The 12,797-nt window shown below is 39.1% G+C and overlaps 1 protein-coding gene across 2 annotated transcripts in view; it reads left to right on the top strand.

Annotated features, from left to right (window-relative positions):
• The window catches only part of nav2b (neuron navigator 2b), a 111,118-nt gene that overhangs the window by 26,873 nt on the left and 71,448 nt on the right, over positions 1 to 12,797 (top strand). For both annotated transcript variants that reach the window (XM_053505515.1, XM_053505514.1), the window contains exons 9-10: positions 3,469 to 3,580; positions 8,148 to 8,417. In XM_053505515.1, coding sequence (XP_053361490.1) covers positions 3,469 to 3,580; positions 8,148 to 8,417 — 382 coding nt within the window. The remainder of the gene's footprint in view (positions 1 to 3,468; positions 3,581 to 8,147; positions 8,418 to 12,797) is intronic.

Below are 12,797 nucleotides of genomic sequence, written 5' to 3'. Positions count from 1 at the left end.
TGTAATAATCTAACTGAAGCCAAGTGTTAATTAGTGCAAGGCTTGGCTTGTACTGTATATGAGGTAGTGAGTGAGTGTGGGTTTGGAGGCGTGGAGGTCTTTTTTCAGTCTGATAGCTTTCTGTGAGGAGACAAAGTCACCCTGTAGGGGAAGTGTGCTGGCGCGGAAACTGGAATGCCACTTAGTTTGGCTTTTCCCCTCTCTCTTTTTTCACTGTCTCTCGCTCTCGCTCCCTCACTTTTCCATGGAGGAGAGGAAAAGGGAGGACCATCCTTGCAATAGCTTTTCCTACAGATCACTCGTTTTCTTTGGAAAAAGCTAGCATACAGTATGTGTCATCCGTTTCGACCGGAAGGGGCATAGAAGAGTGAAGTCAGGAGAAAGAAGATACCTCATACGCCAGCAAGACTCACATACCAGAAAGATCACTGACCGCACCAAGATGGACTCTGAAATGTGCAAAGAACCTGATCCTGATGATCCAGGAACAGGGGACAGCGGCATATGGAATCGTGCATCTCCAAGCCGACCTGGGGGCCACAGCATGTCGGAGTCGTCAAAAGAATGCTTTAAGGATGAAACCCCAGACCGGAGCACCTCAACAGGATTAGAAGAAAGTTCCTGCAGAAGTCCATCAGAGGAAAAGAACCCATCTGAGACAGCTCAGAAAGTGGACAGGGAGTACGAGGCCATGCACACACCTGGCCAGATGTACCAGCTGCATCTAAGCCATCACACAGGTGCATGGGACAGCATTGCACGTGTTAATGAGGAGATCCTTCTGACCATGCTGGACATTTACGAGAAATATAAGAGTAAGACAATTCTTTAGTGTGGACTATCCCAAAGTCTGTGACTATGTTTGTGTGAAAACTTGTGGTTGTGGTAGAAATATGGTCTTATCATGTTTAGGTTTATTTTAAACTGGTTTATGTTTGTTCTCAGCACCAGGGATATTACTTTAGGTGAATAATTTAAGAAGATAAGGTCAGGGAACTTTAAATGATGACTGTGCCAATGACCCTTGTTAGAAAAGAATAAAGTAAAAGTTTCTACTATACCTATAACTGAAATTACAGGTTTCTATTAAGGCTATAATAATGCAATTGTTTCTAAAAAGCAGGATGTACATTTTCAAGGATGCACATTTTTAATTTCGTAGTGAATTAAATAATTCTAATTGTTTTAATTCTAAAGTGTTGTAGCGTAAGAGGAATAAAATGCAGCTACAGCATGCTACAGTATGTCATGCTTTATTGATCACATTTTATTTCTTGTTAAATATTTACCCTAAGTCAGTTCCTAATTAACTTGCTGTGATATTTAAAAACAAAATAAATGTGGTATGAAGCATAAAACATAAGCTAATTGTGTAGAAAAAAATTAATATTTAGTCAATTTTGGAAATTCAGTTGTACTTTTTAGTCTCTGTGACTTAACGATCTTTAACTTTTAAAAAGGGCCTGGTAAGGTGTCAACTGGTAGCAGCTACAGTATTTGCTAACAGCTAATCTAGAACTTTTTCAGTTTGTAGTTGTGTTTTTCTTTTTTATAACTGAGTATAAGGTTTATATAGCTCAATATTGAGGAGGTCAGCATGAATTAATGCTCTTACATACTGTATATTTTTCCTTTTATTTTGTACAGTGGCCACTATGCAAAATGCTCAAAAAGGTCACGTTTGTGGACGTTTCTGTTCCCTTCTGATTGGCTAGAAAAAATGCATTTCTTTAAAGGGACATTTGGAGGCAGTTCTAAAACAGGAGAAAAATTAATCATGCAAGAATGTATAATCTGAGGATTATTTTAGCTGGAAAATAAACAGACACATTTTGGACACCTCTGAGACTTATGAAAACTGTTTAGAAAGAACCATAATATTCGAACTTTAATATTTCCATAAAATCAAACTTATGAACATTATACTAATGATTTATTTTAAATCAGCAGTGAGTTGATAATAAGGTATAAACAGGCCCCTTTAACTACAGTCCAAATGTAATGCTGTTTGTGTGGTTTGTCCTTCTTCTAAAATTTTGATCATTGAAGGGAAAAAAATGCTAGGCAAAGTAACACTATTAGTGCTAGCTACGTCAACTGGGGAATTATTAGTATTAGCTCATGTTAACTAGCAAACTAGACTTCTGACAACTAGCATAATTACTGCTAACAATTACTGGGAAATAAACTGCTGATCAACATCTACATATTATCCTTGGCAAACAATACAACTCCAGCCAGACTCAGATTGACAGCCAGTGGTCACATGATTACATAATACTTATTTTTGACTTTTTGTTTGTTTGTTCTATATATGTTTTTGTTCAAAGTAACATCTTACAAGCTGTAGATTTGTGCTCCATAAAATCGCCACAGAATATTGTAGGTTGTATGCAAGAATCATACATGTCAAGTATGCAAGGCAGTTCTGCAGCTATCACTATTTATGCTAGTTACTACAGATGAAATTGTTGATATAAACTATCCAGGTACAATTAGACCAACTAGCATTATTAACGCTAGCCACCCCATGCTAAAATTAGCTAACATAAACTAGCCAGCGAATCTTTCTAAATATTCACATACCAGTTTGCTTAAACGTCTAGCTAGGTATAGATTGTATATAAGCTGTGCTCAAGCTACGATAACTTTTCATAATATAGATAAATATGAGCCAAAAAAACATTTTAATATACTATTATTCATATCAAATACGCAACTTAACACAGCATATTTAAATAATGAATTTCAGCTAAAAAAAAAAATTATTTTCCTTCTCAGAAGAAATTTTGGGGTTTTCTTGGGTCTTACTAGGAGGTTATCCGCCCCTCTCTCTCTTTACATTTCTCTCATGCTCCAGGCCATGCGACTACAGAGCCATATGCAGGATGCTAGCCAAATGTTAGCATTAGCCTGATATACTGAATGAAGTTGTTTGTGCTAGTTTGCCAGAAAGAAACACACAGCCATTAGTCTTTCCTAAAACATGTTTTTTTTACATCGTGTGTATGAGTGTGTGGTCTTCTGAGCTCTTTGTGACCTCCTCATGATCGGCAAGCGGCTCTTAATCCGTGCAGCCAAATCCCCACTTACACACCAGCACACAGTGTGTGTTTATTTGCAGAGGTCTTATTCGTTCAGACAAGGGGCTGATCCTGTTAGCATTAGCGCAGTCTTACTAAAGCCGAAAAAACTCTTTTGGGTAATGCTGGGAGATTTACTTAATATTTCTTCATTAATTAAAAGAGAGAGAGAGAGAGCTAGCATGGTGAAAAGAAATGCTTAGCATTTCTGGTTCTGACCTCGACCCGGAGTGTACTAAGGAAATATTAGAAGCGTAAGGTTTCGCTTTGTCTATCTTTAAAAAATTAATAATAATAATCTACTGTACTGTACAGTACTTTTTTAAGGGTTTGGGTCAGCAGACAATATTAGAGTGGCTTAAACACAACTGGTTTGTTTCTCCAGGTGAGGATTCTGAGAGCAGGAGACTAAGGACAGTTAAGAACATTGCTGATTTGAGACAAAACCTGGAGGAAACCATGTCCAGCCTGAGACACGTCACTCATATCAGTCACAGGTAAGGCATACACTCAGTACACACAAAACAATGGAAGGAAAACTTGTCATATTCAACATCTCATTAAATTTGTAGAGACATTTTAAGGCAAAATACGGTTAAGAAGGAGAAGACAAGGAAGAGCCCTAACTATTACGATTAGTTTGCTGGTACAAAGCAAGGGAGTAGGATAGCTCTGTGGTTATGTTGTTATACTCCTGATCAGGAGGTCATTGGTTCGAGCTGACAACTTACAACAAAAAGAACAGATATAGCAGTGCTGGGTGACACATAGACGAATCCTTTCACCTTTCAGTACACAGCAAGAGGGAAGTTCACAGGTTCTAAAAAATGAGTCCAGAGTGGAAGGACCAAAATGTGTAGTTCCTCAAATGAACACTAGGTGCTCACTTGAAAGTGAGTCAATCCCCATAGAGCCACATGTTAAACAGAACAGAAATGAACATTTGTGGCCTGGTACAAAAATGCCTGTGGTAACTAGATTTCCTGTTCTGGGGTGAATTTTTATTTACCTCATGAGTAACCATCACATTAAGTTATAAAACTGTGCATAATTGGGGCATGGCCGATTTGAGGGGAAAACTACATTTATGGTGTCAACCTGCTAGCTGTCCGCTAGATAACCAGCTAAGTGGAATCACAGACGTTCTTACCACGAGAAATCTAGGAGTTGACACAGGAGGATGTGTAGGCCAGCTTAATATTTTAGCTAAGTTAAAGCTAATCCTGTAAGTAAGTAGTAAGTTACCACTTATCTGTGGTAAATAGGCAGGTTCCAACCAACAGCTAGCCTCTGTCCATTCCACTCATTTGGCCCTTTATGGAGTCTTTAGTTCAAGTCTTGTTGCTGCCAGTTATTAACAGATATCCAAAATTATTGACCAAGGACAGATCGTTCTAGTTCCAATATTTTTGGTACTCTGTGTACATGCTTACTATTAGCTTGTACCTGAGAGAATAAATACAATGGCTCTGAAAGGGGGGGTTCGTGGGTGTCTGAATGTGCATTCTCTTCGAAGAGATGAAAGCGATTCACAGTAAAGCCCTCTGGAGCCAGCAGTGGAAATCTGAGCAGCAACTGGAACCATATGGGTTTATGTGCAGACTGTTGTCATTTGTCTAATCCGCCAGCTGATTGAGTCACAGTGCTTTAATGTAAATTCTCCTAAAGATCACCCAGAATGAACTTATTAAAAGAAAGAAGCTAATGGAGCGTCTGCTTCGTGACATTCGGGTTATTTATAAAGGCTATCTTTTATGGTTTAGATATATATGTCTATATATTTAGATATATATGTCTGAGAACGGCTCCCACTCGAACATTTATAAGTTTAACTTGCACCTAAAAATATTTCTGTTAAATCAACACAAAGACTGAAAAGCCAAAAATAAAAAAAACATTTGGGAGTTTGTTATTTTGACACAAAATATGTCTTTTTTTTTTTGTTCTTTATGACCATTTTCTGTTTAGACACAGTTTCAGTTGCATATTTTCAACATTTCTAACCATGTGTGTGGCTAAGAGAGCCCGATCGTAAAAAAAAAAATCTTGCTCTTCATACAGTCTTGCTTTATGATCAACAGGTGAGACAAAAAACATTTAATAAAGTGGTGCTTGGTATTTAGTCCCACCAACTGCATGATCATAACTCTCCTTTTCTGCAGAACAGAAAATAATGCTCTGATTTCAAACCTTACCCTATGTACTTTATTTTTTTACACTATGCACCATATAGGTTGATCAGCCATAACGTTAACACCACTGCCAGGTGAACAGAACACCATTGACAACATTGACACCAACTATATCCAGTACCAGTAAACTAGTGACAGGACCATGCCAGGGACCAAAGGCCAGCCAATCTGGACCAATCCCACAAAAAAGTCAATGCAGCACAAATCACAGAAACAATCCAATGCTGATCACAAGATGAAGCACCAGAACACCCAGTGCACTGCAGCTCTCCATGCAGGAGGATGTGTAGGCCACCTTAATATTTTAGCTAAGTTAAAGCTAATCTTGTAAGTAAGTAATAAGTTACCACTTATCTGTGGTAGGTAGGCATGTTCCAACCAACACCTAGCCTCTGTCCATTCCACTCATTTGACCCTTTATGGATTAAACAGTGTTTAGTCAAAGTTGAGCTGATTGTTCCACTGCTAACTAACATAAAGTCTTGTTGATGCCAGTTTTTAACAGATATTAAAAATCATAAAACTGGAACCCAGTACTGTTGACCAAGGTCAGATATTTTTGGTGCTCTGTGTTCATGCATACTATTAGCCTGGGGCCCACAGACAGGCCACTAACCCAGCCACCAAACTCCCCAGATCCCAATTTGATCAAGTGCCCATATAATGCACCGGACAAACAAGTCTTATCCAGAAACTGCAACCAAAGCACCCAAAGGATCTGCTGCCAACAACCTGGTTCCAGACACCACAGCACACCCCAAGAATCCCTGTGCAGCCATACCTAGTTGCACAAGGGAAACCTAAAACCTAGGTGGTTTTTATATTAATGATATGGCTGATTGGTGTTTGTGATCTATTATATGTTTGTATATGCACAATGGTTTATCAAATATGCAAGACACATGACCATGTTATACCTCAAAATATTCATTCAAATGATCCAGTCTTTACATTTTGTGCCAAATTTGCATCCACAGTATAGCTCTGTATACTCCTGAACTGTGTTCTTGCTTTGTGCATCCAAGTGATACCCAAATTCACAAATTTTCTCACATGTCCAGTATATTCTTGGGGAATTCCACCCCAGTCATGTTTCGCCAATCATACAACATCTACAAAGCAGCAAAGAGGATGACGTCAATTTAAGCTCAAAGTCTCTGCATGGTAGGGTGAACGCTTCTACAAGTCTTTTGGGGGTAGAGACTTGTGACACTTTAAGTTTCTGGCAGTTGCACGGACACCTATAAAAGTGGCCACTCCTACACCTTCTTCCATTTTGTAGCTAGTCCATGCTATATTCTTTCCTCCAGACTTTCTTTATAGATTTTATTTGTTCTAAAAACTAGTTGGTTTTTAAATTGAAATTATTGTCCTGACTTTTTGCTTCCTTTAAGCATTGTATCACCTGTAATGCTAAAATATTTCAAGGTAAATATTTAGACAATTGATGTAACTTTGTAACTTTTATTTCAAAGCTAATTCAAGGTATAACACATTTAACCCCTAAAATACAGGGGCCAGGAGTAGCTCAGTGGTTAAGGCATTGGACTACGGTTGGGAAGGTCCCAGGTTCAAACCCCACAACCACCAAGTTGCCACTGTTGGGCCCTTGATAAGAGCGTCTGCCAAATGCCTGAATGTAAATATATAATAGTAACCAAAGATTGCGAAGGTACCACCCATATGGAAAAGAAAGGTACAATTATTTCTCAAACTGTATGTCAAGCATTCTACAAAGATTTAGGATTTAAGTAGTACTCCCTAGTTCTAATAACTTTGCCTTTTAAGTCGATGAAGAAAGTCTTGTCTTTGCATATCCTAGTTAGGAAGCTGAGGTAAAGGAATTTGGAGTAAAGAAATAAGGTCTTGTGGCCTAATGCGTCCAGATTGGCCCTATTCCAGAGTGATGGGCGTGTCAGGGGAAGAAGAAAAATGCATGAAGTGATGCTCCCATCATGTATAGTGTCCACTGTACAAGTCTCTGGAGGCGTAACTGGTGTTATGATCTGGGGTTGCTTCAGTTTGTCAGGTCTAGGCTCCGCAACGTTATGTGGCTATAAAATGAAGTCAGCTAATGACCTGAATGTACTTAATAACCAGGGTATCACATCTATGGATTTTTTTTTCCAGTAAATGGAGCTCGTGATCAGAACAGGCACACTACAACACGCTGTATAGCACAACTTTACATGCGTTTATAAGGTTATAAGATGTGTTTCCAACTCGCATCGAACTGTTTACTTCCCTCTAGCGGATGTTTGGTGTTAAAGCGTAAAGGAAAAGGTCAGATTATGCCTTATCGATGATTTCAGTTCAACAAGGGCAGCAATAAAACATGACTTTTATAACAAGATCACAGCAAAGCCAAATAAATACGTCCCATTGTGGCATCCGTGAGAACCGTTCTATCACAAGTTGTCGTAAATGTGCTCGGCCAACAGGGGAGTTGATGTGATTGACACGGAGAGCTGTTTCAAAGAGGCACTGAGTGTTATTTCCTTCATTTCTGTTGTACCGAGTTTGATGCATGTCTCGGGCCTTTGGAGGCATGAAATCGGCTGGTGGACCCCCTGCTATTCCCAACCACCCGAACTAAAAGCAGGATCTTGATTCCCAAGTCAATTAACAGAGGAAAACTGAAGCCCTGGCCTGGTGGGGTGCTCATTTAGGCCAGGAAACACTGACATCGCCCTTTGGTGTTTTGTTTTTTGCTTTCTTTATCTCTCACTCGGTCACAGAATATCCCTGTGGTTTACACTAAAGCTGACTGGCTGTGCCGATGTGTGTGTGTGTGTGTGTGTGTGTGTGTGTGTGTGTGTGTGTGTGTGTGTGTGTGTGTGTGTGAAATCTGCCACCCCTGTCTCCCCATCAGCACCCTGCAGACGACTTTTGATGCCTGCATTACCACAGAGATCAGCACAAGAGACTCGCTCGCCCTCACTCCCCGCTCCGTCTCGGCCTCTCCATGGCAACCGGGTACATCTGGTCCACGTCTTCAGGCGGGCGACGCCCCCTCGTTAACTACTGGTTTCGGCTCCAACAAGGCCGAGATGTTGGAGGCTATCACGGCGGACGGAGCAGGTTACGTGAGCGATGGAGACATCCTGGGAAGGAGTGTCAGGATGGACAGCGCCACCAGCGGGTGAGTGTCTCAATATGTTAATGAAGCACAACAAGTGATGAGAATCAGGATATCAAAATGAAAAAAAAAAAAAAAAAAAGTAAATAAATGTTCAGCAGAATGGCTGTTTTGCTGATTATTCACAATGCAAGTCATTATTCTAGAGAAGTGAAATGTAACGTGGGCACATCATATTAAAAGTCACGCTGTAGTTTATGCAAACAATCTTATTTATGAAGCAGCAAGACTTGATGCCTGGGGAAAAAATTCTTGGCATAACTGATGTTAGTTGGGGAGATCTGGGGTGTAGTTCGGTTCATCTCAAAGTAGCGCAGTAGGCTTGAGATCAGAACTTGGTGCAGGATTCCCAAGTTTTTCCACACCACGCTTGACAAACTGTGATGGATCTGGGCCGTGGCTGTTATGGCCTGGTCTGGTGTCCATATACTTTTGACCATATAATGTACATTTGGTTTTCTTTTTTTTTTTTTTAAGTGCTATATTAAGGAACTCTAAGTAGAAACACTAAAATGAATTACTAATTTAAACCACAACCACTTGATACAGGACAAAAATAGCTCTTAACTCTTTTAGCTGATGAAGGAAAACATCTGGTGGGAGCAGGTCTGTGCTATAGTGCATTTGCGCTCGACTAAGCTTGCTTCTCGATTATGAGCGCTTAATGAGCAGCTATTAAGCTTTTGTAGGCTAGTTTTTCTAGTTGCCCAAACCTTCACTGTAAGCATGCAGACACTCTAACATCAGACAATAGAGTTGTAGTGCACAGTATCCATGCAAATGATGATGTAATTTGAACATGCATTTCTTCTCACCAGCCTCTAGATGGCTCCAGATGTGCGTTCTTGCCATCCAGTGCATTAAAAATAAATAAATAAATAAAATCTTTCTTTAGCTTTAATTCTTTGAAAAGAAAAGAGAAATTCTTGACTTGTCATAACCACCGTATTCACTTTTTATGGACTGTGTAAAGTCTGCAGTATGTGTGCGGTTTGATCCACCCCTAACGGGTACCTTGCCCTGAGCCTTGGTTCTGTAGCGTGTAATTATCCAGCATGCACAGCAACTTTGTTTTCACACGTTATTTTTCATTTGTGCCTTTTCTGCCCAGGAGCGCTGCCAGAAGCCTCTCACATGTTCAGAGCTCGGCAGTCCTGAAAATGATAAATTACGTGAACTAGAACTGCGGAAATAGCACATGCAATTATATCGATGCACATTTTAAATCCAATATGTCTTGCGATAATGTGTACTTGAACATGCAATTTTAAACCCTTAAAAATAATTCATGTTATATGAGCATTTTCTAATGCTCGGGAAACTAATGGCCTCTCTGATGCATTGCTACACTTTTCACTTTAACTGAAAAATAGCAGGATTTTTTTGGGAAAAAAATTACACACGCAAAAACATGCACGAACACACACACACAAACACGCACCCTCCGTCTTGTCCTCCAGCTGTCCCAAATAGTTAACTAATTGTAACGTGGTTGTATGGATCATATTTTGAATTCCTGCTGATCTGGGGTTCTGATGATTACAGTCAGAGTTTATGGAGCAATCAGTCAACAAGGATCAACTGACAAGCGGTGATCCATGTCTCTGCATGTGTGCATGTGTAAGTACATCTCAGAAACATTAAGGTCACAAGGGTGTGGCCTGAAGACTCCAGTGAAGGGTCATGAGAAATATTCTGGGTTGCCTCCTCAGAGATGAGAGCAGTGACGATGAGAAGAGAAGAGAGAGAGAGAGAGAGGCTTCTTCGTGTCTCAGTGCTGAAATCTAAGAGCAAATTGTTTGCTTGGACAAGGGAAATTCAATTTTAGGCAAACACTTATATGATAAACTAGAAGCTTTGGAGTTTGCAAGTGTTTGAAATGATCAAACTGTCTAAGTAAACCAAGCGAGGCTGCTGCTTTATGGAATTATGGTATTTTAAATTGGGATTATCATTATATAATAATATGTAAAGTATAGTCCTTGAGCCAGTGTTATGGTTTCCTGAAGTTTCCTCTATTTCATACTTCCATTTATCAGTGTTCGGAGCAAAAACCAAAGAGAAATTTGGAAGCAGGTTTGCCATGCTAAGAGGTAGGGCTGTAACCATACAGTACATCAGTCATGATTGAATTCTAGCTTCATGATTCATTTCTAATTTAATCCTTAGAATAGTTGAAAAATCTTAAAGAAAAAGAAATTTATCTACAAAGAGTCTATTTTTATTTCATAAGATTTATTAATATTTATTAATGCAAAACAATGTGCATAATTTTTTGCATAATAAAACTTAAAGGTCATTGTTTTATAGTATAAACCAAATGAACTACAGGTTTGAGCATGTCTTAAAAATACATTAAGAAATTTTTGCATTTACAAAAACAGAAAATCATTATTTAGAACATAAAGAGCTCCAAAGTCAGCTAAACTCCCCGACTTCCATGGGCATTTTTGGGCAATGTAGAGTGCAGTAGGATGGAGGAGTTTCTACTAAAGAGCTCATTGTAATAGTTATTATGTGCTTTGTAGCCATATGACATTTAACAAACATGTAAGTCATTGTGTTCAGGTGCTATTGGGTCCAGCGTACTACTGTATATAGTACATATTTTAACTAGTGCTGTAAATATTAATATGTTAATGCATGTGATTAAATTAGAAATTTTAACTAGTGTTTTATCGCAAATTCATAATATGACCAAGTTTGACCCTAATGGCTTCCCATAATTGCAGCGTAGCCACCTGGCTGTGTGTGATAATGGCAAGTTTAACACGACTGAGAAAACGTCATCAAGTGTTCTGAGCGGCAGGTTTCATTATAAAAAGCTTCTAGATGGAAGTTTAGATAAAACCAAAGTTTTGTGCTTGAGCTTCTTTCAAGGGGAGCAAGAATACAACAAGTGTAAGATATGGGAGTGGTGGCTCAGGTGGGTAAGGCTCTAAGTTTATTGATTTTGCACATTTATAATGCAAGTAAATAAAATTATTTTGAAAATCGTGATTAATTGTGATTAATCACAGACTATGACTGTGATTTAAGAAGATTAAACTTTTTAATCTTCAGCACTTCAGCACTAATTATAACTTTATTGAGACAGCTGGTGTTCAGTTGTATTTGATGTACAATTTATGGAATGCTGATTTTCAGAATATAGAATGTCACTTTTCGGCATCTCTATGCATTATTCAGTACCTACTAGTGATGCGCGGGTCGTCTGGTAACCCGCGGGTCGGGTTGGGGCGGGTAAAGAAATTGTCACTTTATTTGCGGGGTTATTATCACATTCATAATCATATGTTGTTGCCAGTTTACAAGACGATGTTTCCAAGCACTTTCAGATAGATACAGTGGTGCAGGGCGGGCTGGGGCGGGCCAAATAATTTCATAAAAGCGCGACCCGTGGGTTGGAAAAATACCAGACCTGCGCATCACTAGTCCCTACTAAGAAGCATTTAAAGAATAACATTTCTGATTGTGGATTTTTGGATGCATTAAAAACATGGCTACTACTATTTATTAATGTCCATCTTTCCTTTCATGCATCCATCTTGTTTCTGACGAGTGAACATTGGACATTAGGTGGAAATTCACCCACTTCATTACAATTTGTAACATAAAAAAACAACAAGACACTTATTCAGGTAGGGGTTTAGTTTAGTGTCGTCCAAGTCCAGTGCAACAAAACTCCAAGCTCAGGATTCATCCTACCTGCCACACCACCCTGCCACCCTTAACCCCATGGTGAGAGATCAGAGTTCATATCTTGATGAAACCGGTTATGTTTCCCAAATTTTCTCTAGGGATCAATAAAGTACACGTATAATTTACATCTTTATTTATCATCAATAATGCTGGATAGGCCACACACAAACTGGGTCAAGCTGTAAGAACATGTTGGTAATGCAGGCTTACACTCTTACTCTCATGTCTAATTTTAGGCCTTAATTTGATCAAAGTCTGGTAAGGAATTGTGTGAGCCAAGCACCGTAGTGTAATGAAAATGGAGTCATATTTAGTCAATTCATGCACAAACACAGCTTTAAGTCTTTATGATCATTCTGTATTCTTTAGATCATGTACCACAGTTACGTACTGTAGGTTTTGGGTACTAGGTACAGTAGTTAAGTATATAGTTTATACACTAACATATAGCACATGAGTGATTCATAAAAAGAGCCAGAGACTGAGACAGAAAGCAAGACAGACTACACACTTAAAACCTACTTCACTAAACCAGTAGCAACCTTTGGACCCAACTGGAAATAAGTGTTTAGTCATGATGAGGCGTACGTAAACTGAGAAACATCTTAACCACAGAAATGGCACATGTTCCCGCTAGCCTTATAATCCTGGCAGCACTGATTGTATTCATTACTGTACACT

Source organism: Clarias gariepinus, chromosome 10 (assembly GCF_024256425.1).
Source record: "Clarias gariepinus isolate MV-2021 ecotype Netherlands chromosome 10, CGAR_prim_01v2, whole genome shotgun sequence".
NCBI lineage: Eukaryota > Metazoa > Chordata > Actinopteri > Siluriformes > Clariidae > Clarias > Clarias gariepinus.
The sequence above is the reverse complement of the archived record's forward strand: the minus strand, read 5'-3'. Positions and strand labels throughout refer to the sequence as shown.